The sequence below is a fragment of the Notothenia rossii genome (genome assembly GCF_949606895.1).
Source record: "Notothenia rossii genome assembly, chromosome: 1".
In the NCBI taxonomy this organism is placed as follows: domain Eukaryota; kingdom Metazoa; phylum Chordata; class Actinopteri; order Perciformes; family Nototheniidae; genus Notothenia; species Notothenia rossii.
This window is the reverse complement of record NC_136912.1, coordinates 41184070-41207403: the sequence shown is the minus strand read 5'-3', so window position 1 is coordinate 41207403 and position 23334 is coordinate 41184070. Positions and strand designations below refer to the sequence as shown.

Below are 23334 nucleotides of genomic sequence, written 5' to 3'. Positions count from 1 at the left end.
GATTAATCACGGGGACAGTAGTCCTAAATGATAGCTGGGGATTATGGGTAGTGTAGTGTCTTCGGCCATCCTAAACTCCTAGAGGCCTACGTCTGTTTCCGGTTATTTTTTTAGACGAAAGGTCCTTTTATATCAGCTGTGCACCGTTATGGTGTAAATATAACCTATCTATGAATTAGATCAAATGTAAAAGTCAGCCCATGTGTAGTTTTATTCATGCTTTCACGTAATTTTACAGCATATTGCTATACTATTTCAGACTCAGTATTTACATTCTTATATCCAAAGAAACTCAGTAATATCTTTAAAAACTACACGTCCTTTTATATCAGCTGTGCACCGTTATGGTGTAAATATAACCTATTAGATCAAATTTAAAAGTCAGCCGAATTAGTGTTGATACTGCAAGAAGACGTATTGTGTTAAGAGAAATTGAAGATGTTGTTTAATTGTTGATATATTTATGATCCACGTCAAGTATTCAGTTTCGGCTTCATTTCTTCCAGTTTTTCCAAAGGTCTCCTCATCAGGGCCCTATAAATAAAGAACTACGGCAGATCTTTAATATGTAATGCAGCCGAACCGTGTATTACAATGCCGTTATGTGATGACTTTCAAAGAGAAAAGCAAGAACACTCGGAATTAAGTATTATTTTATTCTTTTAAAATGTTTTTCCGATTTCATATCATATAAACACCAAATCCCAACATGCATTGCGGCTAAAACATCCAATCAGCGAGCTTAAACCATAGCTGAGGATCTTGGATAATCGCTCGAAATGCCTACGTCTGTTTCCGGATATTTTTATTTTGAAATTCAAGCAATATTCAAAAGCAATAATTGTGGCTTGATATTGAGTAAGAACATGCTTTTATGAACCACACAGCTTCCGGTCTTCCTATAACACGTAATGCCTTGAGACTACCAATAGAAATACATTGCTTTTAAAATCGTGCTGTGCAACACGAAAACAAGGGGAAAATCGTGTTGGTTAACACGAATCAATAGATTCAAAATCGTGTTGGTGAACACGAAATGCCATGAGACTGGGTTGGGTTTTCAGTGTTGTCCTTGGTGGAAGGAGGAGGTTTGCCTTTTCTGAACGTAGGTTCCTCGTGGAGGTTTGTGGGGTGAGCAATTCCTTGATGTAGGGAGCATTTCCATGTATGCACTGATGAGTGAAGAGGATGATTTTGTAGTCAATCCTTAGTGAGACCGGGAGCCGGTGCAGTGATTTGAGGATGGGTGTGATGTGTTCGCACTTCCGTACTCTCATCAGGATCCTAGCAGCGCTGTTCTGGATGTATTGCAGCTTCTGGATGTTCTTGTTAGGAATCCCAATGAGAAGTGCGTTACAGTAGTCCAGCCTGGAGAAGACAAAGGTGTGGACACGTTTTTCAGCATCTGGCAGACTGAGTGTGGGGCGGAGTTTTGCAATATTTCTGAGGTGGTAGAAGGAGGTCTTGCATATTTGTTTGATGTGGCCCTCAAAGTTTAGGTGAGGACCCATTTTAACTCCCAGATTGGTAACAGTTGATGAGAGTGAAATGTTCTGACCGGAGAAGTTGATGCTGGTGATGGCAGATGAATGGACCTGATGTGGAGTGCCAACTAGAATGGCTTCAGTCTTGGAGCTGTTTATCTCCTCCAGGCATGTGGTTATTGTGGATGATGGCAGAGGGGGTTGGGTTTGCTCTGATGTAGAGCTTTGCGTCATCAGCATAGCAATGGAACGATATTCCATGCCGGCTGATGACACGACCAAGGGGGGACATGTATATGGTGAAAAGGGTGGGGCCGAGGACTGATGCTTGGGGGACACCGCAGGTTACAGAGTGTGTTTTTGATTTTGACGCTCCCATGGTGACGTGCTCAGTCCTCCTGGTGAGATAAGAGGTGAACCAGTTTAGGGCAGAGTCAGAGAGTCCAATTGTAGAGCAAAGACGGTGGAGTAGAATGTCATGGTCGACGGTATCAAATGCTGCAGTTAGATCTAGTAGGATGAGGAGAGATGGAGATCCGGTGTCAGCTGTCATCAGCAGGTCGTTGGTCACCCTGACTAAGGCAGCTTCTGTACTGTGGCCCTGGCGGAAACCAGACGGGAATTTTTTTAAGAGTTTATTCAGTTTTAGATGTTCCTGGATCTGAAAGGCAATTACTTTCTCCCGTACTTATTGATGCGCTTCCCCCCCAGGGCCCCAAGTCATCGTTCATCACACCAGAGAAGAGGGCCAAGCTCCGGTCCAACCCTGTGAAGGTCCACTTTGCTGAGGAGGTGGAGGTCAACGGGCACTCTCAGGTGAGAACATCGGAAGCAATTATTCTGGACCCTGACTGTGTCGTCTTATAATTTCTCTATTGGTTTCCCGAGAGACAGATCATGTTTTTTACATGTAGTGACAATGTGAAACCATACAGTGTATTTTATGTTACTTGCGACAGTAATGAATTAATTATTATTATTATTAGCATATAAAATCCAAACACACTTTACAGCAACACTTTTGTGGTGCCCCACCAGGTCCATCATTAAAGTAAATGCACATGTGCATCTGGATATATTGCCCCATAATGCCACTTAATGATGGACCTTTACTTTTAAACCTTTGAAAAGAGTCACTTGTACCTTTTTGCAGTGTTGCATGCCTTATGATGCAGCGCTCACATTCAAAATGGCTGGCATCTCCCTTAAGAATAAGGTGAGAAGTTCAGTCATCCGGGAGGGACTCAGAGTTGAACCGCTGCCCCATAGCAGAAAGGAGCCAATTGGGGAGGTTGAGGCAGTCAGGATTCCACCTGGCCGCTCCCTTAGGCCAGGCCAGGCCAGGCCAGGCCAGGCCAGGCCAGGCAAGGCAAGGCAAGGCAAGGCAAGGCAAGGCAAGGCAAGGCAAGGCAAGGCAAGGCAAGGCAAGGCAAGGCAAGGCAAGGCAAGGCAAGGCAAGGCAAGGCAAGGCAAGGCAAGGCAAGGCAAGGCAAGGCAAGGCAAGGCAAGGCAAGGCAAGGCAAGTTAAGTTTATTTATATAGCACCTTTCAACACAAGGCAATTCAAAGTGCTTTACAAAAAACGAAAGACATTAAGACAATGGCAGCCTTAGGGAGGGCTTCAAGGACCATTCAGCTGGGAAGAGACCCAGGGCCTAGAGTCATTTAAAATGTTTATTTTGCAAGATAAGTTCAGCAAAAGGACTGTTCTATTTGAGTTTTCAGAAACCTTATTTCATTTAAATTTCACAATTGAGTTTTCTTTACAACTAATTTTCCTTCTCTTATCTTGTGATATATCCCGGGACCCCAAGGGAAGCCTGAAATTCAAGCTTTCAATTGACAAAGAAGGAAACACTCGACCAAACCAAACAAAATAAACATAATTTATATTTGTTTGAAATACAACTCCTTAGGGCAACTACATCCTGAAAAAGGAAAATGTTTGATTCAACAGACTTTAAAATGCAATTTTAGAAAGTAATGCCAGTTGTACGTTTCTAAAATGACGAGGAATGATTTTTTTAAATATTGTATTATCATCCCATATTTCACAGTATGACGTTTTTCTCTCATAAGCCTCTAGTGGGTGAGAGTTCCCGTCCTGCCAGCGGATGTGAAATTAGCTTTACGAGGAAAACCACAGAGGCTGGAGTGCCCATTACTAATCACAGAGAAAACACGGATCGATATCTCCCTCATCCTCCTAATGTCTGTGATTACACGACAATAAGCACCAGATTAGGGAAAGAGCAAGGCAGAGAAGATCATTAACAGAGGGAACTGGAGAAATGGAATATGGGAGGGGCTGTCTAAAATTTGAAAGCTCTCCATTTGAACTTCAAAACATTCAGACATTAATGTTGCATTACATCAGCGTGTCTGTGCAGAAAACACTTTCTAAAATGATAAGACACGGGGATTATGACTCACCACAGGGCGGACAGAAGCAGGCCAGCTGATGGGAGGAAGCGCTCTGTGAGAGGAGCTGAGAATGACACCAGACTAATCCCTCTCCTTCAGCTCTTTCTTTTTGATCATTTAAAATAAAAAACGTTTGAGCCGTTAAAGCAAAAGTGCTCTTTCAAATGTCTTAAATTAATTTTGAATAAACTGGAAACACAAGGCATTAGGTGCAATTCTATCCATCTGTCTTCATCTGCATTTTCGATTGGGATGCTTTTATGCTTGGTTGAGGTGGAAAGGCTGGTGTATGAATTAAAGCAAAATGTGGCAATGTGCAATGGAAATAGTCTAAGCAAATAAACCATGACATACAGACAGCATGTGACTCAAACACCCCCAGAATCTTCACTGAAGTGATTAAAAATAGCGGCCCACAAAATCTACGATGCAGTCCTCACAAGATTTATTTTCCAACTGCACTAAGCCTTCTGTTAAGCAGATAGGCATGTTGTATTTTATAGATGCCTTTATTAATAATACAATGGTAAATATTTAGCCTTTTTTTAATGGTACAATAAGTCGGGCTTAAAGGCAATATTGGACGGTTAAAAAGAACGCAAACCCTTTTAAAATGTGATTGTATTCTGCATTAACATCTTATTATAATAATACACAGTTTTTTATATTGTATTACACATTTGATGTATTGTAGTACACTGTGCACATTTTAGCTTTGAATTCTTATTTCTATATAAATATCTTAATTATATATATTTGTATTCCTTTATATGACATTTTTCTGTAATTTTTCATGTTTATATAAATATGATTATTTGTAAGTTTATATACTTCTTATTTATTTCTCTCTTTATTTTTATTTGATTACAAAATGGAGCAGCCGTCACGAAACCCAATACCCCCCACCCCCCCCCACCCCCCCGGGATAAATAAAGTGTCCTGATTGATTCTGATTCTGATACAGATTGATGGGGGGGTTACATTCAGCAAACAGCCGGAGGTTGAGTTGTGTATATATTATTTTAGTCCAACCATAATGTTGATTAAGTTCTTTAATTGTTTTAGCACAGAATCAGATTCAAGATTGTACTCATTATTTTTCAAAGCACTTCCTGAAATTCAGACTGTATCTCTGGAAGCTGTTAAGAGCATTTTTTTGTTACTCAAAATTTGACCTGCAGGATCAGTATTTTATGTATGCATAGTAGGGATGGGAATTTGAAAGCAAATGTATATTCGAATATTTGACCCCCAAAAAACAGTTAACCGATTAACCAAAATGTACATATCCTATAAAAAAAAAAAAAATGGGAAACATTTTTACAAAAAAAAAAATAATAATAATTTTGAAAAATAAATAAATACATGTTCAAATAAGTATAGAAACCAAGTCAAATTTGTCAAATGTATTGAACTGGTGGTCACAGTTTGAACAGTTGACAGCTATAGGCCTACAGCTTTCATGCTTAAAACATAACTTGGTTTTTAAACGAAAGAGGGATCATACACGAACAACATAACATAGGGTAACGTAACCCTATTACAACAGAGATCAACAACCGATAACAGGGCATATGCACAGAATGCAGCTATTCAATACTCATTCTTGCTTAAGAATATGAGCATGTCTACATGCTCAGGGGAGAGGCGGGTGCGGAGGCGATTCACAATCAGGCCAGCTGTAGAGAAGACCCTCTCAGCTGGAATTTGGGCATAAGATGAGGTTTGAGTCTGCGTGATCTGCGAGTAGGGAGGGGCAGCAGCCATGTCATTATCTAGAACTAGCTAGATCTGATGGATTTGGACATAAACGCGAGTGAAGTATAACCGGACGCGAGAGAGAGATCAGCACCTGCAGCTCTGCCTGCTGTGAGGGACCGGTGAGCAGAGCAAAACACACACCTTTAGACCTAACACACTTAGCTATGGCACTGTCGTATACATTGAATTATTCCATTTGATCATATGTAATCAACTTAAGCACCCCTCCCAAAAAAAAAAAAAAAATTCATATCTCATATTCGAATACCTGAATAATTTCGAATATTCGATTAATCGTTCCCATCCCTAATGCATAGTAACCTTATTCTATTTAAGTAAATGTGTCTGGTTTGAATGCAGGTTTTGTCATGTAACATGTATATCTATATTTCACTTCTTCCTTTGTAGTCTGTGATCCTTATACAGTAGGTGCTACATTCATCATTCTGAAATATTATATACAATACAAAGACAGCGGGGTCAAAAAAGACGTCCCATAAATCTAGGTCTCAAACAGAGAGGTAGAAACTGCTATCCTTTTCTCGACACTATCTCATATCCATTTTATCCTTTTGAACCAGGAAGTGTTATGATGCTCACATTTTCATCTGCCCTGTCCCTGACCCCACCCTGACCCCCTATCTTCTACACAGGGCAACTCGCTGCTCTTCCTGCCCAACGTTCTGAAGGTGTATCTGGAGAACGGGCAGACCAAGGCCTTTAAATTCGACCCCAGCACCACAGTCAAGGTACCACACCATGATACAGCCCATCCATCATGTCATTTATTATTCACACTGGATACCCAACAGCTATAGGGTTAAGCCCCTGTCACACTGTCCCGAAATTGACACCCGATGGACACACGATTAAGGGAATGTTCAAATTCGGCTCTGATCGTAACAACATCGGGCCATTCGTGAGAGCATCTTAAGCCATCGTATGACCGCCGGTGGAGTTTCTCAGGCTCCGGCAGCAACTTCGGGAGCGGTGGCAACCAAAGATGGCTTAAGATGCCCTCACGAATGGCCCGATGTTGCTACGATCAGAGCCGAATTTGAACATTTCCTTTATCGTGTGTCCATCTGGTTGTTTTATTGCACAACAAAATCATGTAAACATATTATGTAAATAACCCAATTTGTGTTCTGTGAAACTAAAAAGGATATAATATATTATTTTGAAGGGGAGGAAGTTGTTGTTGCTATGGAAACAACATGACGGAGAAAACGTAATATCTTCTACATATAAAGACGGAGAAAGTAAAGAACAAAGTCGGAAAATATCAAAACAGTATCATAATACTTTAACATAATTGTTTGTGTTACTTTCGTTGTAGTTGTATGTCTTAAGTGTAATGTAAATGTTGCCTTCGTGTGTGGTTCGGAGCCATCTTCGTGCAAAATTCACAATTCCATATTCGTGTGTCCATATGGTGTCAATTTCGGGACAGTGTGACAGGGGCTTTAGGGTTCAGAGATGAAGCTGAGGTTCACAATGCGCTTATGTAATGCAATAATATTCTCAAGTCAGAAACTGAAGCCAGTTCTCTTGCTGTGATGTAGTGTCAGGGCTGCATTTAGATTTATTTTCTTCTTCTGGCACGAGGCAGCTAGTTGTTCCAAAGTGCAGGACTAAACCCTTTGGTGAGTCAGCGTTTAGCTCCAATGCTGCAACAAGCTTCCTGAGGATCTGAGGGCTGCAAGAAGCTTTGAATGTAAACGTAATACTTGCCTGTTAAGAGTTGTGGAATGTAACTTAGTACATTTACTTTAATACTATATTTAAGGAAACAGTTGATGTACTTCTACTTGACTCGAGTACATTGACATTATGCTGCCTTATACTTTAGCACGACTAAAGCTACATTTTGGAGGAACTTTTTGGACATCTTATTATAGCTTTACTTACAGATGTAGATGATTAATACTTAATCTAAATCAACTAATTCATTATGTTTAATTATTAAATATCTACAACTTATTCTGAAATGGGACCTATTGCATAATGAGTACTTTTAATTTTGGTACCTCCTTGCTAATACTTTTATACTTTAAATTGAGTAAGATTGTGAATTCACAACTGGTAACAGAGTATTTTTACACTGTAGTATTGCTACATTTACAAAAGTGAATATCTGAGTACTTCTTAATTTTCTGCCTATTAGGGCTGCTGTGTTTGGAAAAATGACTAAATGCAAATATTGTGACTAATATTCCAATTGCGAAATTATTCAGATTTTTATAATTATCATGAAACATATGTGAATAAAGATGTTTTATTAAGTCAGCAATATAGTATGTGTATGTGGGAACATCTTTGCAGCAGCATAATCCTTAATTCAATATCATATTAAACACATGTCACAGAAATTCCATTTTAAAACAAAAAGTGACTTCATAATGTAATGCAGTTTTTATCTTGTGCTGTTTTACAACTGCAAATGTTATTCAACCTTTTTATATAAATGCTCTCATAATTGTTAGTGTCTGCTGTGCTTTGATCGAGTTTGTCAAATTGTTGTTTTGGTACATTTTTGTGGTGTTCACAGTTTCACAGTGTTCTTGTTGTTTTGTTGCTTGTCAGTCTTCTGTAAAGCACTTTTAACTGAACTAACCTGAATGAAATATGCTATACAAAAAATTTATTTATTTATTATAATTCTAAATGCATAACTGAATAGGTATTGGATGTAAAGTAGTTTATAATGAATGTTGAAGCACAAAAGAATGAAATTATTCACTATCAGATGTTAATCTGCATCAGATATAATGTACTTCCCTTTGATTTGCCTATTATTCAGATTTCCACTCGTTTCATTGAAAATGCAAACCTCCGCTCAGCTCAGCAATTATGTTTTCTGAACTCTCAAAGTATTGTCTCTCAAGTCTCAATGTTCTCTGTGCGGCAGGACATCGTGATGACACTGAAGGAAAAGCTTTCTCTAAGCCGCATTGAACACTTCTCCCTGGTGCTGGAGCAGCAGCACAGCATCACCAAACTACTGCTGCTGCATGATGAGGAAAGGATACAGCAGGTATAAACACACACACACACACACACACACACACACACACACACACACACACACACACACACACACACACACACACACACACACACACACACACATACACCAATAACCACTGTTTTACAAGTCTCCGTATATGTACATCTAAATCTAATCAGCTGTTGGGCCTACTGGAGACGTGCACAGGCCCAGGGGCCCAAACATGGGAGGCCCTAGAGAATGTGTTGTAGCTAACCATATGATAGCTATATCATTCCCAGGATATTTCTGTGATTTATTCATAATACTCACATTTATTTACACCATTTTGTATCCAATATTTTTGATATAATCGTCAGTGTCACAGCACAAGCACCCACTCTCAATCTTTTGGGCTTATAATATCCAGATGCTTAAGTATTCAGATCTCCAAAATGATTAAACCCCTCGAAAGCATAAAGAACATTTAACAGTATACACTTTGTTTTGTATAGTTTCCTAACCAAGACTGTATCAGCATTTTTGTGAATAACACTGTAAACTATCTACTTTTACAATTGAATAATGTAAATACTGGCTGCTAGTTCTCAACTTGTTCACTAAATGTAAAATGCTGTTACTTATATGTATACCTTGGATGCGTACTTACTTTATGTTTATTTTTAGTAACATGTGATTCTTTATTTGTTACGTTAGTTTACTATTTGCCTTTCATTTGCACTACCCTCTTTGCTGTAATCACTAAAACGACCTGCCGTGGGAGAAATAAAGGATTCTGATTTGTGATATGTGGGGCAGAATACTGTTGATATATAGTCTACTGAATGTGTGACTGCTGCATGTGTTCACATGTGTGAGCATGTGTGTTTTAGGGGTGTTGTTGTAAAAAGAGAAATTGAGGCGACAGGGACATTTATGGGAATACCTACATTTTAGAGCACTGAAAAGTTGAGTAACCCCCATGGCACCTTCAAAAGAAAGTATCTGGATCCAAAGTGACAGTGGCTTCCCTGGCCTTCATCTACAAACTTTCACTCAGAGACACATAACAGCCAAGACTACAAACAACAGCAACAAGATACAAAGAGACTCACCCACTATGGAAATGTGCAATAATACCACAAATAAACACAAATCTACAAAAAGGGTCAACACAACTACAGACAAAAAAACTACAAAAGACCAAAACAGTTATAAAGACAAACAAAGAGCACAAAGATACCTATTGTCTCATCAGTAAGTCGGTTTAATATACGACAGTACTTAAGCTTTCACCTGCATTTAGAGAAATACATTTGAAGCATTGTGTGTATGTGTGTGTCATGTTCAGGTGGTCCAGAAGAAAGAGGCCCATGACTACAGATGTCTGTTCCGTGTTTGTTTCTTGCCGAAAAGCCTCCACGCGCTGCTGCAGGAAGATCCCGCTGCCTTTGAGTACCTCTACCTGCAGGTACCTCAACTTCTGACCGACTTAAAAACCCCAGGCTGCAGCTGTTAACTCCTTACATCGTGCATCTAGCAAAGGCCACGCCTCAACAATATGTTGGTTAAAGATCTATTTACGGGGCAGTTTGAATTCAAGGTTAAGAAGGGTGAAGAAGGGTGAGGGATTTCGTCTGGCAGGCTGGTCTGGAGGATGACATGAAGTCCAGACGGAGGGAGACTCAGGGTGTGGGTTCAGTGTCAGGAGGGTTTCTGTCAGATCTGAATACAAACGTAGGGTTATGGGTAAACATGTTGAAGAGTGGCTTGTAAAATCCGAGACAAACAAGGCCAGATGTAAGGATATAAGTAGCTCAGCAGGTGTTTAGGGTGTAGTTGAGGCGTGGCCCTGCTCCCGGACCTAAGTTGACTCATCAAATGAAAACTGAGTCCCCCACCTAACTTACCCCACGGTTCGGCTGTACACCTCCGAACAGTCTGGTTTCTGCTGTAGCTGATACACCTCACCATAATGTAAATCAGCAGACTGAAAGGTCATATTTAAAATGTGCAGTTTTTTTTATCCAGACTCACGACCTTTATTCCTGCTTTGTTCCCACAGTAAGGTCTTTTTGTACTAAGTTACATCCCCTCAGTGATGGATATTTTTGCTGCCAATAACACAAACCAGTGAGATCTTTTCTTAAATTAGACGTCTGTTGTTCTCATCTTTTGTACCGTTGTGAACTGTTGTGAACTGTTTTGTGTGTCAGGGTGTGAACGATGTGCTGCAGGAGCGCTTTGCAATAGAGATGCGGTGCAACACGGCCCTGCGACTCGCCGCTCTGCACATCCAGGAGAGGCTGGCGAGCTGTGGACACTCACAGAAGACCAACTTGAAGATGATCACGTGAGACAAACACACATTTAAACTATACTTATATCGACTATAAAACTATAATAAAACAGGATTGTACTGCTTGTAGGGACTGTAGAGCAAAGTGTGGTTCCATGCCTTTTAGAGGGACAATAATACATATTTATTGGATATGTTTTATTGAGCAGCGCCCCGTCTAACAGTCAAACACTAACACAAGTTGTGTAATACAACTGCAGTCTTGTAGCACACTTTGAGCTTCAGAAATACATTTCAAGATTTCAAATGTATGCTTTCCAAGGGTTTCCATCCACACATCCTAGCTCTCTCACAGTCTTGAACAGGACAACAGACCTCATTGTGTTTGTCTATGTTTGCTCTAGGAAGACGTGGGGCATAGAGAACTTTGTGTCATCCACACTGTTGAGAAACATGCGAGAGAAAGACCTAAAGAAAGCCATCACTTACCATATGAAGAAGAGCCAGTCACAGAACGACCCCAAGCAGAAGGGCCTGTCAGTGGATAAGACTCGCATCAACTACCTGGAGGAGCTGTGTGAGCTCAAGTCATTCGGAGGGAAATCCTTCAGTGCCACCATGATGGTAGGTTTTCAACATTTGACTCATGGTGTCAATCCATAAAAAAATTCAAGTAATTTAGTATTTTGGAAGGAGATAAAACAAACGTGTGGTGTTGGAAATGCATGACAAGCAGCAAAGAGAAATCAGTGGGTTTTATACTTTATTAAAGTCTGACAATGTTCTGACAGTTAGCTAAAGCATCGACAAAGCAGCTGACTCAGAGAGGCGCTTTGATTGCCTTCCGTGTAATGTGAGCTACACAAGGTATATTATCTCTGCTGCTATCATAATGCGAGCACTATCATTAATTTATTAGATGTGCCGTTACTTACTGATGTCCAGTGTCTCCAGTCAGCACAATACATGAAGTTTGTCATTTCTCCGCTGACTTTGTGTTCTCACTGCCCTGCAAGTCTTGGTAAACATCCACGCTGCAATTACATGAGGGCATTGGGGTCAAACTTAGTAATATGATTATATATGTCATTATTTTTCTTATGCGTTAAGATTTGCAAATTAATCGCAACTGTTAACGTCTTAACACTGACAGCCCTATTTTTTATTTATTTTTGGTTGAAATGTGTTTTTTTAAACCAATCTCATCTACAATTGTCCTCCTTCTTTCTGTTCAACCACCCTTCCCCTGCTCCCCCCACACTCCAGCTTCAGGACAGGGAGTCAATGGTAACCTTGTTGGTGGGGGCGCGCTACGGGGTGAGTCAGGTGGTCAACCACAAACTGAGCATTCTGTCCACCCTCACAGAGTTCACCTGCATCACACGCATCGAGCTGCTGCCTGAATCCGACAAGGTCAGCCTGGTCAAAATATACCTGCAGGACATCAAGGTAAGAGCACATTACATTTCCTTTTGTTTGTGATTTAAATCATGATAAGTTCTTTCTTTTTCATCTGTGAATACAGCTCAATATTTCTTGGGTGGGTGAGTCTTGTCATGTCAGGATCATATTATGTTGTTGTGATACTCGTTTTGGACACAAGGGCTGAAGTGCCTGTCTTCTTTTAATTAAGATTAAAAGCATTTCTATTTTCTTCCAAGTGAGTTGAAATACCTCCATCCACTCTAATATCCTAGCAAAATCTTTTGTTCACAGGTTCCTTAGTCATAAAAAGAATCAGACTTAGAAAATAGATCACCAGATGTTTGTATTGTCACTTGCATATTGGGGTTTCCATGTAAAGTACTGTAAACCTTGTCAAAAAGCACTTTAGCTTGAAAGAATCTGAATCAGCTTAACAAGCACTGCAGCAAAGTCTTAGGTTGCATAATAATTAGCATTATTTGTTCAGCCTATGTTTAAGCAGTTTGATGCACCTGCAGTTTGATATCTAGAATTAAACTTTCTCTTGAATGGCTTATAGAAACAGTGAATGAGCTTTCAAATGTTCTTGTGTTTATGACTGTGTTGTATTAGTTACAAATATGACCTGTTCACATTATTTTCCATTCTACCTCATGTCAATTATTTGCAGACTTCAGCATGAGAAGGAGTGCCTTTTCATCAATATTTGGACCCTTTTGGATACAAATAGAACGCTAAGTGTTTTTCCACTGCTGAAATTGTCTTCCCTTCCCCCTCTTCCCATCTCATATCATCTCTTCTGCTTTCTCATTCAAAGCCCATCACATTGCTATTGGAGTCAGCGGCCGCCAAAGATATGTCCTGCCTAATAGCAGGGTACTGTCGAGTGTTTGTTGACCCCAACCTGAACATCTTCCCCTGGATACATGTGTCCAAGAAGCACCGAGTGTCTGCTGAGGAAGGTACACATTTACAGTAATGGTCAGCCATAAAATGAATGAATCAGTATGTTTAAAAAAAATGAACTAGCAGGGCTCTCAAAGAACAAAGGTCTCTGCCAAGGCTGTTTCTATAAGTGAAAAACAGTGAGTTGCTATTCGCCCATTGATTCGAATTCATTCCAAATTTGTATGAGTTCTTTGTTGGCCGATGCTTCACCCTTCCACCAAGTTTCATTCATCTGGTGTGTAGTTTTTTTTGTAATCGTGCTCACAAACAGATAAAATAACCAGGATGTAATAATAACCGTTGCATGTTTTAATGTCGGTGTATGTACACAGGTTACGTGTCACGGTGTGGCAGTGACTCGGACACCTCCTCAGACTTGGGCATGGACGCGCTGGTCACCAAGGCGTCACATGACGACAGGCCGCGCCCTCGCATCAGATCCTCATCAGACCCAGACGGGAGAAAAAGAAAAGACAGAAACAGAAGGAGAAACAAAGACAGCAAAGAAAAGGGGGATAAAGCATGGGAGGAGAATAAAAAGCAAAAGGAAGAAAAGGATGCTGACACGGAAAAGGAAAAGTCTCCCTTGAGTAAAAACAGAGAGAGTAAGAATGAAGAGACACAGAACAAAGAGGAGACGGAAAAGCTGCAGGAGGGTCAGCAAACAAAGATCGAGATAAGGGAACATTATTCTGGGGAACTAAGGGAGAACGTGGGACAAAAAAGTCGATGTGACGAAGACGTTCATGCAGCAGAAGAGCATCCTTCGGTATCAGAAGCATCTGATTCTCTAAACACAGACTCTCGTGTCATCACCAGCCCCTCCAGCGACTCCCTCGACGCTTTGGAGGAAGACGACCTAGTTTCATGTTCTTCCTCGTTCACGGTCCTCCCCAACGCTCCATCACAAACACTCAATAGCCACTCTCCCCTTCAGCTCCACCATTACTCCCACAATCAGGTTCATCCTCATCTCCTCGCCCCTCCACCAGCTCACGCCCATCCCCTCATCCACCTCACAGCTGACGACAGACGACAAGGAGGAGGCCTCAGGAGGTCCAACGACCGAGCCGATCCCCAACTCCTCTCCTCCGTCCCCCCCTCTTCGAGCCTTCACTGCATCCAAAAATGTCCCAGCAACCCCTGCTCCGACGACAGCTCCCTGTGTTTCGCCGAGCTCTCCCTTCTGGTGGACTTCCTGCCGAGCCCTCCAGAGGCCAGCGACGACGATGAAGAAGCGGAAGAGGAGTTAAGGAGGAGGAAGAGGAGGAAGGGGAAGATGTTGAAAGAAACAGGAGAGTGTGTGAGAGGTGAAAGTGGAAGCATAAGCGTGGAGGGCAGTCTCAGAGAACACCCACTAACCCCCTCCCCATCCTCCTCCAACCTGGAGTTTGTCTTCAACTTCGACCAAAGTGACGCTCGCTGCTACTACAAACTCTGCTCTAACATCACCCCCGACAGCGCCCGCAGCCTTCCCTGCCCCCCGGATCATAACGAAGGAGGAGATTGGGTGAAGGTGAAGGCAGATCAGGCTGAGGCGGTTTACCTGGAGCCCATCCCCATTCTTCAGCCACCACCGGGGTTTGGAGACAGCAGCTCTGACGAGGAGTTCTTCGACGCCAGAGATCGCTTCACCTCGCCTGTGGACCCAGCCTTAGACGCCATGCCAAGAGGTGATTTACTTTTTATTATAGGGCTTCTAAGGCTCTGTGCTGGAAACACAGGATGTGAATGCTGCCTTTACTGCCATCTGGTGGTTGAAGTACTACTGAAGTTTTACTGCACTATAGTGACTGTATTATAGAGTAATAATGTAAGTTAATTCCCTGGAAAGCAGGAACACCTACTCTACCAGTGACTTGGAAATGGTCTACTGTCTATAGTGTAAAGACAGTGGTTGGAAGTGACATTTACTCAAGAACATGAAGTACTAAAACTAGATTGTTTGGTACTTTGACTTGACTATTTACATTATCTGCTACTTTCTACTTTTACTCCAATACATTTTAGAGAGAAATACTTACTACTCAACTGCAATTATCTGACATCTTTAATATCATGTTATTTTATAGCTAAAGATTTCACAAACATTTAAAAAATGAATTTAAAAAATGTTTTATCTTAATATTTAATTTAGATTAAACTATCCAACTGTACAAGGGCTACACCTCACATTAAAATGCTGCATATTAGATTTAGCCTCATTAATTATATTTTAATAATATCATATATAATAATATAAATACTTGCTATATATATATATATATATATTTATTTATTATATTGCAAAATACTTTTGTAATTTAAGTAAGAATTTGAATGCTTTCGTATTACTAGAGCAGAGTATTTGTCCCCTTTGGTATTGCTACTTTCACTAGATACTAGATTTGGAGTAAGTGTTTTTTTATACCACTCCATTTATTTGACAGATTCAAATAAACATTGAAATTGTGCAATTGGCAGATAAGCAGCTAAGAAACTTCAGAATAATATATTAATACTAAACAAAATCACAAAATCCCATCAAAAAATAAATTACTTTTAATCTGGCTTCGGTCCTAAGGTCAGAATCTGGGATTGTTATACAAATGGGACTGTAGAGTCACCCTGACTCTTAGGATGAGTTACAATGCAAGTTAAAGATTAATCCAAATATTTTTCTCTCGCTTGTGACCCTTAAAAAAGCTGTGTCATGATATAACGTACGTCTGAATTGTATGCAGTTTCACCACAGAGAGATTAACCCTCTAAACGTTGCAGGTGTTTTTATTGAAATAATTGTTCAGGGCCCACAGAGGTGGAGTTATATTTCTCAAAAAAAAGGCTTCAAAGTGCAAAATATATTACAAATTTGTGCGACTAACCACACATTACCTTAGGGCAGCTCATGTGGCAAAGTCTCTAAATCAGTCTATTCTGCCTTTAAAGCTTAATAGCTAGAGTGATTTTTATAATCTCCTCTTTTCTCTGGATCTTGGCAGCAAATCAGACAGAAGCTGTAAAAGTGAGGGAGACAAAACAAATGGAAAAGTTGTGTCTCCCAACCCCAGCGGAAACGATATCCTTTTCAAAGATTCATTACACTCTCAATGCTAATATTGCAATATCATTTTGTAAAAAAACTATTTGCACACTATTGCAAATGTGTGTTTATGTTTACAAATGAATTACAATCCAATAATGTGTATAGCGATGATAATTTCAAACGTCCCTAAATCTATGTAACCCTTGTAATTCAATATTATCTTTTACTTTTTTATCGTCACCTAAAATGGATATTTACGTAAACACACAAGGTAATACATTTTGGCATTAGTCATTTTATTTATGTTTTATTAGCTCCCTAGAGCTTATGTTAGCAAGTTAAACCTGCTCTTATTTGTTGTTCACAATTAATTTGCTTAATGATTATAATATATAATCTGACTTTTCTGTCCAAAACACAGTTGATATTTGTTATCAAGTTATTTTGAATGAAAATGTAGTATGTCTTTTTCTTGTTTCTATGTATTGTACACAGACCACATGAGGAATTAGTTTGTGTTGAAAACATAAAAAGCTAACTTTTATATACACTCTGTCATATTTATGCTCTATTTGGCTGAGCATTTTGTTACTATCTTGCAGATATTCGCTCAGAGATGAAACTGGACTTCCACAGCACACTCAGCCTGAGTGACATCAGTGTCTCTGTGGCAGACGCAGACAGAGAAGAAGAAGAAAAAGAAGAAGAAGAAGATAAAAAAGACATAGAGGAGGAAGGAGGAGGCATAGAAACATTGTTCCAGCTCAGAAAAAGATCTCGGAAGCGACGTTCCTTCATGGAAACTGATTTCACCTCTACGGTGTCATTTCCGGAGCCAGATCCAGAAAAGCCAGACCAGGTTTTCAACAGGCTTCGTAACAGCATGTTGGCAGATTCCAGTGATGCAGAGATGCTGAGTTTAGATCCTGATCCTTCAGAACAAACGCAGAACCCCTGTCCTACTGTCTCCTCTTTGAATCACTCCGAAGGGGAACCGGCTCAGCTCGAGTCCAAACCCATCCTGTCCAAACCCCGCTTGCATGGATGTAGCTCTCCTTGTGGTTTGGGGTCTCATGATCAGAGTAGAGACCCCTCGAGACGCAGGAAACAGGAAATGGAGATGGAACCCAATGCAATGGAATCTAAATCGGTCACAGATTTGGTGAAGGCAGCGTCTCCTACGATAACTATTGTCCGCTGCCGGATGGATCCAGACGAGAAGGAGGAAAGGAAAGAAAAGGTGGAGATGGATAAGGGGAAAGACGAGGAAGAGGAAACATCATGTGTGTCAGGGAATGGGCCGTTCATTAATCATATGTTTTTGCCAAAATACACTAAGGAGGGAGGTAAGGGGGAAGAAGAGAAGACGGAGGGGGTGGAAGGGGCGAGTTTGGCGAGTTCAGATAGACAACTTATAGAAGCTCAGAAGCAACCGGAGGCCACCACGGTGCCTACACGTTTGAAAGATGTTAATGCAAAGAGTAGTAATGGCCTTTTTGGAGCACATGTGTTTGCCATAGAGGAACATCTACTTAAAGGTGTGTGTGAAAATTCAAACCCTCACTCATACTCACCACCACCCCCTCCACCCACAACCCCTCTACCAGTTCTTCCCAAATCACAGAGTGATTGTTTTGTTAGTGGAAAAGGCAGCATTAAAAACACAGGGTCCTCAACCAAAATGTCTTCATCTAATTCTGAGATGTCACTGGGCAAACAAGGTCCCACTGAAAAAGCAAAACTATATTTAGACTTCACCACCCGTGTTAATGAGGACACCATCGGTGTTAGCACTCCTAGCGATGAAGTTACCGACAGCACCAATTCAGACAATGTTTTTGATGATGATGAATTGGATAACTCCTTAAATTCTGGTTCAAGTAAGAACAATGATTTGGCTATAGCTACAAAGTATACCATCAGTGCAAATGTGGTTAGTGCAGGTAAAGGTGAGTCTCAAATTCCTATCATGTCTCCTACCAACACTGAAGCTCACTCAATAATGAAATCAGGAAGTTCTGATTATACTCGAGCCATAAACTCTATCACTGCAAAGCTTGGAGCTGCAACAAGTGCCACATCTCCTACATTTAATGCAGTTGCCAGATTGCAAAGTGAGGCTTTGTATGAAAGTGTTTTAGGTTTGAATCAAATAGTAAACAAACCCAGTGACTGCTCTATTCCAAGTCCTGAAACTAAAGATAGTTTGGCTAGTCCTAGGTTGGCGAAAGCTGATACAGCCACTATCCACAATCTCTCCGAAGCGCTTCCTTCTCCACCTCACTTCCTCTTCCAGACCTGTTCTCCAAGCTTTATGGGTCGCTTATCTTCCTCCACACTAAGAAGGAAGATTCAAAATTTGCCCCTTTATCTATCACGCTCCCAGGAATCCCTCCACCAAGCTGGGGTGGGGGATGTAGCTCACAGTCCTGCTAAGGATAACAGTAGCGAAGGGATAACCATCAAAGTTACGGACGTTGATGAGGTCACACAAACCATAGACTTCGATAGGGGCACTGCAGAATCAGTGGATTCGGATGATTCAGATACAACAGTTACAGGATCCGATGTGGAAGGGGAATCTTATTTCGACACACATTCAGAAAATAGTTTATTTCCGGTGTCAGAGATGAAAGAAGTAGGCTCTCCGCTGCCTGTTCAGGCTGAGCCAAAACCCCAACACCAAAATCAACTTCGGTGCCATAAACCTAACAAGAACACACCGGGACCAATCACAGAGCCTCCAGTCTCCATAGTGAACAGCCTCCAGAAAGACACTTCAGGCCTAAAGATGGACACTCCTGGCCCTATAAAACATTCTCCAGAATCAAAGATAAAGGTCACCAGTCAAGGTGAGGACATTCAAGGTTATAAAATGAACATAAATGATCTGTCGCGTTCCATACCCTCTCTGATAGTGGTGACCACACAGAATCTAAACGGGCCAGGTCTCCCATTTCATAGTCAGTCCCAGATAGTAGGACAGACCAGTGGCAACAGACCTTTGATGGGTCTTTGTCGAGCTCCAGAGCAGACTTCCGACTCACCAAAAACACTTTCTTCTGTCTGCAAGGTTTTTACCATCTGTGAGGATCCGTCCAAGACAAAGGACCCAGTCGAGGTGGGATCTGCACAAGCCTTGAAGACTCAGTTTGGCTGCAATTCTTTGCAAGAGTCTGTATGTGAGTCGGTTGTGGAAGGGTTGCAAGTGCCGCTGGATGCTTGTGGTTGCCCAACGTTGCCCTACACAAACTGCTTCGGCAGCGGGGACAGCTTTGACGAGGAACTGACGGTCTACGAGTTCTCCTGCCGCACTCAGAACAGCGGCGTGACGCAGACTTCAGGAGCAGGTCTTCCTCTCATCACCTCCCCACCTGTTCCCTCCTTTCTCTCCACCTCTTCCACCTTCTCTCCGTCCTTCCCGCGCTCCATCCATTTCTCCACTTCTACCTCTGAGCTCAGCCCTCTCCTCTCACCGTTGTCTGACGCCTCAGACAATTTCCAGTCTGAAACGCACAAGGACACCATCAGTGGGCTAGGCCAGCAGCGCTACCCAGAACCCCCAACAGGATTCCAGGTACTTCGCGTGGACGTGGATCAGCTCCTTACGATTCTGGAAAGCAGCGGTGCTGACCGATCTATGGCAAACCATGGAGGTCGCCACCCTAGAGACAACTGTCCGGCACACTTTACAGAGAACAAGAGATTGCTGCAGATAGAGGCACGGCGGCTGATGTCAGGCTGCCAGAAGGTGGTGGGTATCGGACAGAGCCCAGAAGAGATGCTCCTTTCCCTGGCCAATAGTTTCCGGACCCTGGTTGAGTTGGCAGGTATATGCCTCTGGTTCTCTGGTTGTGAAAGGTGCGACCGGAGGAACGCAGAGGCGGTCGCAGGTCTGGCTGACGTGGCTCGTTCGTTCAGAGACTTCTGTCTGGCCGCAGAGCGAGCCAGCAGCAAGCGCAGCTGCCAGGATCTGAGCACCAAGCTGCTAGCCAAACAGTGCACCGCGCTCACCGCCTCGGTTTTCTGCCTCACTCAGCTGTTCCGCACCCTCACTGCACTATGAGTGGCGCACAACCTTGGAAGTCTTCTGAAATGAACTTTGAGCTACCTGTGGGGGGTAACCTCAGGTACATGAGGTCACCAGTGAGTCCACAGCTGCTGAGTGGCCCCAGACAGATAGGTTTAGGGCTGGCACTGTGAGCTCAGGTGGCCTCAGTGAGCTACATGTGGTTGCTGACTGTCCTGTGCACAAACTGTGCAAACGAACCAGACCATCTACCAGACTGTAGGTTGGTGCAAGAAGCAAAAAGCAGAACCTGCTCACATTCCAGTATTGATTAAAACTGATGTACTTGAATGTATTCTATGCTATCGATTACGTTTATTTATTCATTTATTTATTTATTTCATGAGTTACTACAGTGAGCAAACAAGGAATGTAAAGACAAGGAAGGAAACTGGAAATGTTTACAGGCATATCTTTAGATAGATGTGAAGTGGGCCTTTCACACACATACACAAGCGCACAACCTATACTACACACAGTGAATCAGTATTTCATTCCATTCATACACAGGCCTTTTGTAAGACTGACCATGATAAGATAAGAAACACTGCAGTTTACTGACCCTTATATATCTTTACATTCTCCCGGCTGTCAATGAGGACTCTAAATGTTACTGTTTACAAAACCAAAAAGTGAGAAATGTTTTGATTTTTAAATCCCACAAATCAAGCTTGAAGCTGTGTTTGCCATTTTATAAATCTAGTAGCAGAATGCTGACGTATGCAATTATGAGACTTTATGAAGCAACAGTTTGGATGAGATACAGTCCTTTGCACATGCAGTGTTTCGTCATTTTGTATTTAGTATGATGAATGGAAGTGTAATACATTTGCTAGATTTCTGTTATTTATTTGTCAACACACTTTCTCCACCTCTGTTTGAAACACTGAACCGTACAGTGCATGGCGATGTGGCTGTCAACCACCAGTGTTTTCCGTACACTTGTTTCTTTTTTTCATTCTATTGGAGACTTACTTTGGCCGACACGGGCAAATAACAAACATTACAATGGCTCAAAACAGTTCCATTAGCAGAAATGCGCTGCAGTTACAAAAACGATGCAAATTAAAAAAAACATCTTCACCAACTTGACAACAAGTAAAAGAGCTGCATAAACAAAACGCTGCAAATACAAAACGAAGCAAATTAAAGTAAAAGGGGCTCAAAACGGAAGCGGGGACAGTAAAAAGTGATGCACACACCTGGGATCAGAGAGCTTGTTGACATTCAGGGATTATAAAGTTGGCCACCTGTCACTGGAAACTAACCGAAAATTGAAATGGCTTATTTTAACAATGTGATCACATAATTCCTTCTGATAATATTGCAAACTGCCGTAGGCTGGCTAGCTTACCACATCATTTCAAATATACTGACAAAACACTTACATAACTCGGTCAACAGTGGCAGTTTGCCAACTTTAAATCCCTAACGTCAAAAAATGCTCCGGTCTCAGCTGTGTGTGTCACTTTTTATTGTCGCCGTTCCCCATGTGTTTTGAGCCTCTTGCAGCTTTTTGTTTATGCTGTGAATGTGTTGTCAAGTTGGTGAAGACATTTCTTCATTTGCATGTGTTTTGGCACATTTATGATTTTATATTTGCATAATTTTTGCATTCGCCGCCTTTCTCCTGTTGAAGCTGTTTGTGCCGTTGTAGCATGTTTGCCCGTGTTGGCAACCATAGAGACTTGGTAGAACTTCCCAGTAGATACTTAGGGTTTGTTACATAGTTTTATGATCATTTTAAAAATCTTAAGTTCCAAGCTAATGACAAGCTTTTTAATCGCATTAAACCTCTCTCTGAGCTCTGGGGACAGTCAGAAAGGACAATGTCCCTTACACTAAGTGCATTATTATTACAGATTTCCCAGTATAACTAATAGTGTAAAACCAGTGACTAAATATGGGCACAGAAAGCCCAAGCAGTTCAGGATTACAGTATGTAGCATTGACTATTCATCATATCAATAATGCATTGAGTGGGAGGCTCTCATAGAACTTCTATCAAACTGACCCAATTGTTGGTTGAAAGCCAGTCATTGTGTTTCCTTGAACCCAACACATTGGTCACAAAATCATGTACAACACTGTAAAGCCTATTGTGGATAGGCTGTGGAATGAAAGCATTTTCACTTAGAATGTTTCTTAAAATAAATAGGGATGACGCACACTGGACCTGCATGTTCACTGGAGAAATTAAAGTTATCAGAAATCATTTCACCAATGCAGCGAAGGGAACACAATTGATTGCAAACAGTGTTTCTATATATTTATAATGGCAACTGAAACACTATTCATTAACCTGTCATGTTTTGTTCCCTGTGGTGGCGACAGAATATAGTGTCCCCTATTTTATTCCCAGTTATGATCTCAGTGAGAAAATGGCCCAAAAAACTAATTATGGAAAAACGTTTTTTATCTGTGCTCACGAAGCATGCTGTTATAAGCCATAAAATGCATTGTTGTTTTTATCAGGGATTTTATCTGTGAATGGCTGAATACTGTCGTCTGCTCCTGCTTTGTAATGCTACTACCACTATTAAACAATGTCAAGATTTCCATGATTCCTTTATTGCTCACACCTTTAAAATATATATACTTTCTCCTAGTATGCGGCATACATTAGAGGCAACGCTGAACTTGAGCCAGTTAAACTTGGTTGGTGCAAATGTAGGGTTAGGGGTCATGTTTAACCATTTGTACATCAATAACACAATATTTTACATATGATAGATTTTGCTATAACTATAGGATAGGCACCACAGTTTAAATCTTCTGTACAGCAAGAATGTTTCTGGAAGAAAAGACAATGTGTATTACACTTTGATTGTATAACTGTATAAAATAAAACAGGCCTATAACGTCATTTCACATCACAAAGAAAGTGTAAATAAATTAAATAGGATTAAA

The 23334-nt window shown here is 41.1% G+C and overlaps 1 protein-coding gene across 4 annotated transcripts in view; it reads left to right on the top strand.

Annotated features, from left to right (window-relative positions):
* The window catches only part of frmpd1a (FERM and PDZ domain containing 1a), an 80892-nt gene extending 57910 nt beyond the window's left edge, over positions 1-22982 (top strand). For all 4 annotated transcript variants that reach the window (XM_079671655.1, XM_079671654.1, XM_079671656.1 and 1 more), the window contains 10 exons: positions 2196-2300; positions 6323-6418; positions 8581-8706; positions 10010-10129; positions 10875-11011; positions 11362-11581; positions 12224-12406; positions 13200-13344; positions 13663-15003; positions 16958-22982. In XM_079671655.1, coding sequence (XP_079527781.1) covers positions 2196-2300; positions 6323-6418; positions 8581-8706; positions 10010-10129; positions 10875-11011; positions 11362-11581; positions 12224-12406; positions 13200-13344; positions 13663-15003; positions 16958-20421 — 5937 coding nt within the window. In that variant the 3' untranslated portion in view covers positions 20422-22982. The remainder of the gene's footprint in view (positions 1-2195; positions 2301-6322; positions 6419-8580; positions 8707-10009; positions 10130-10874; positions 11012-11361; positions 11582-12223; positions 12407-13199; positions 13345-13662; positions 15004-16957) is intronic.
* Positions 22983-23334: the final 352 nt, after the last annotated feature.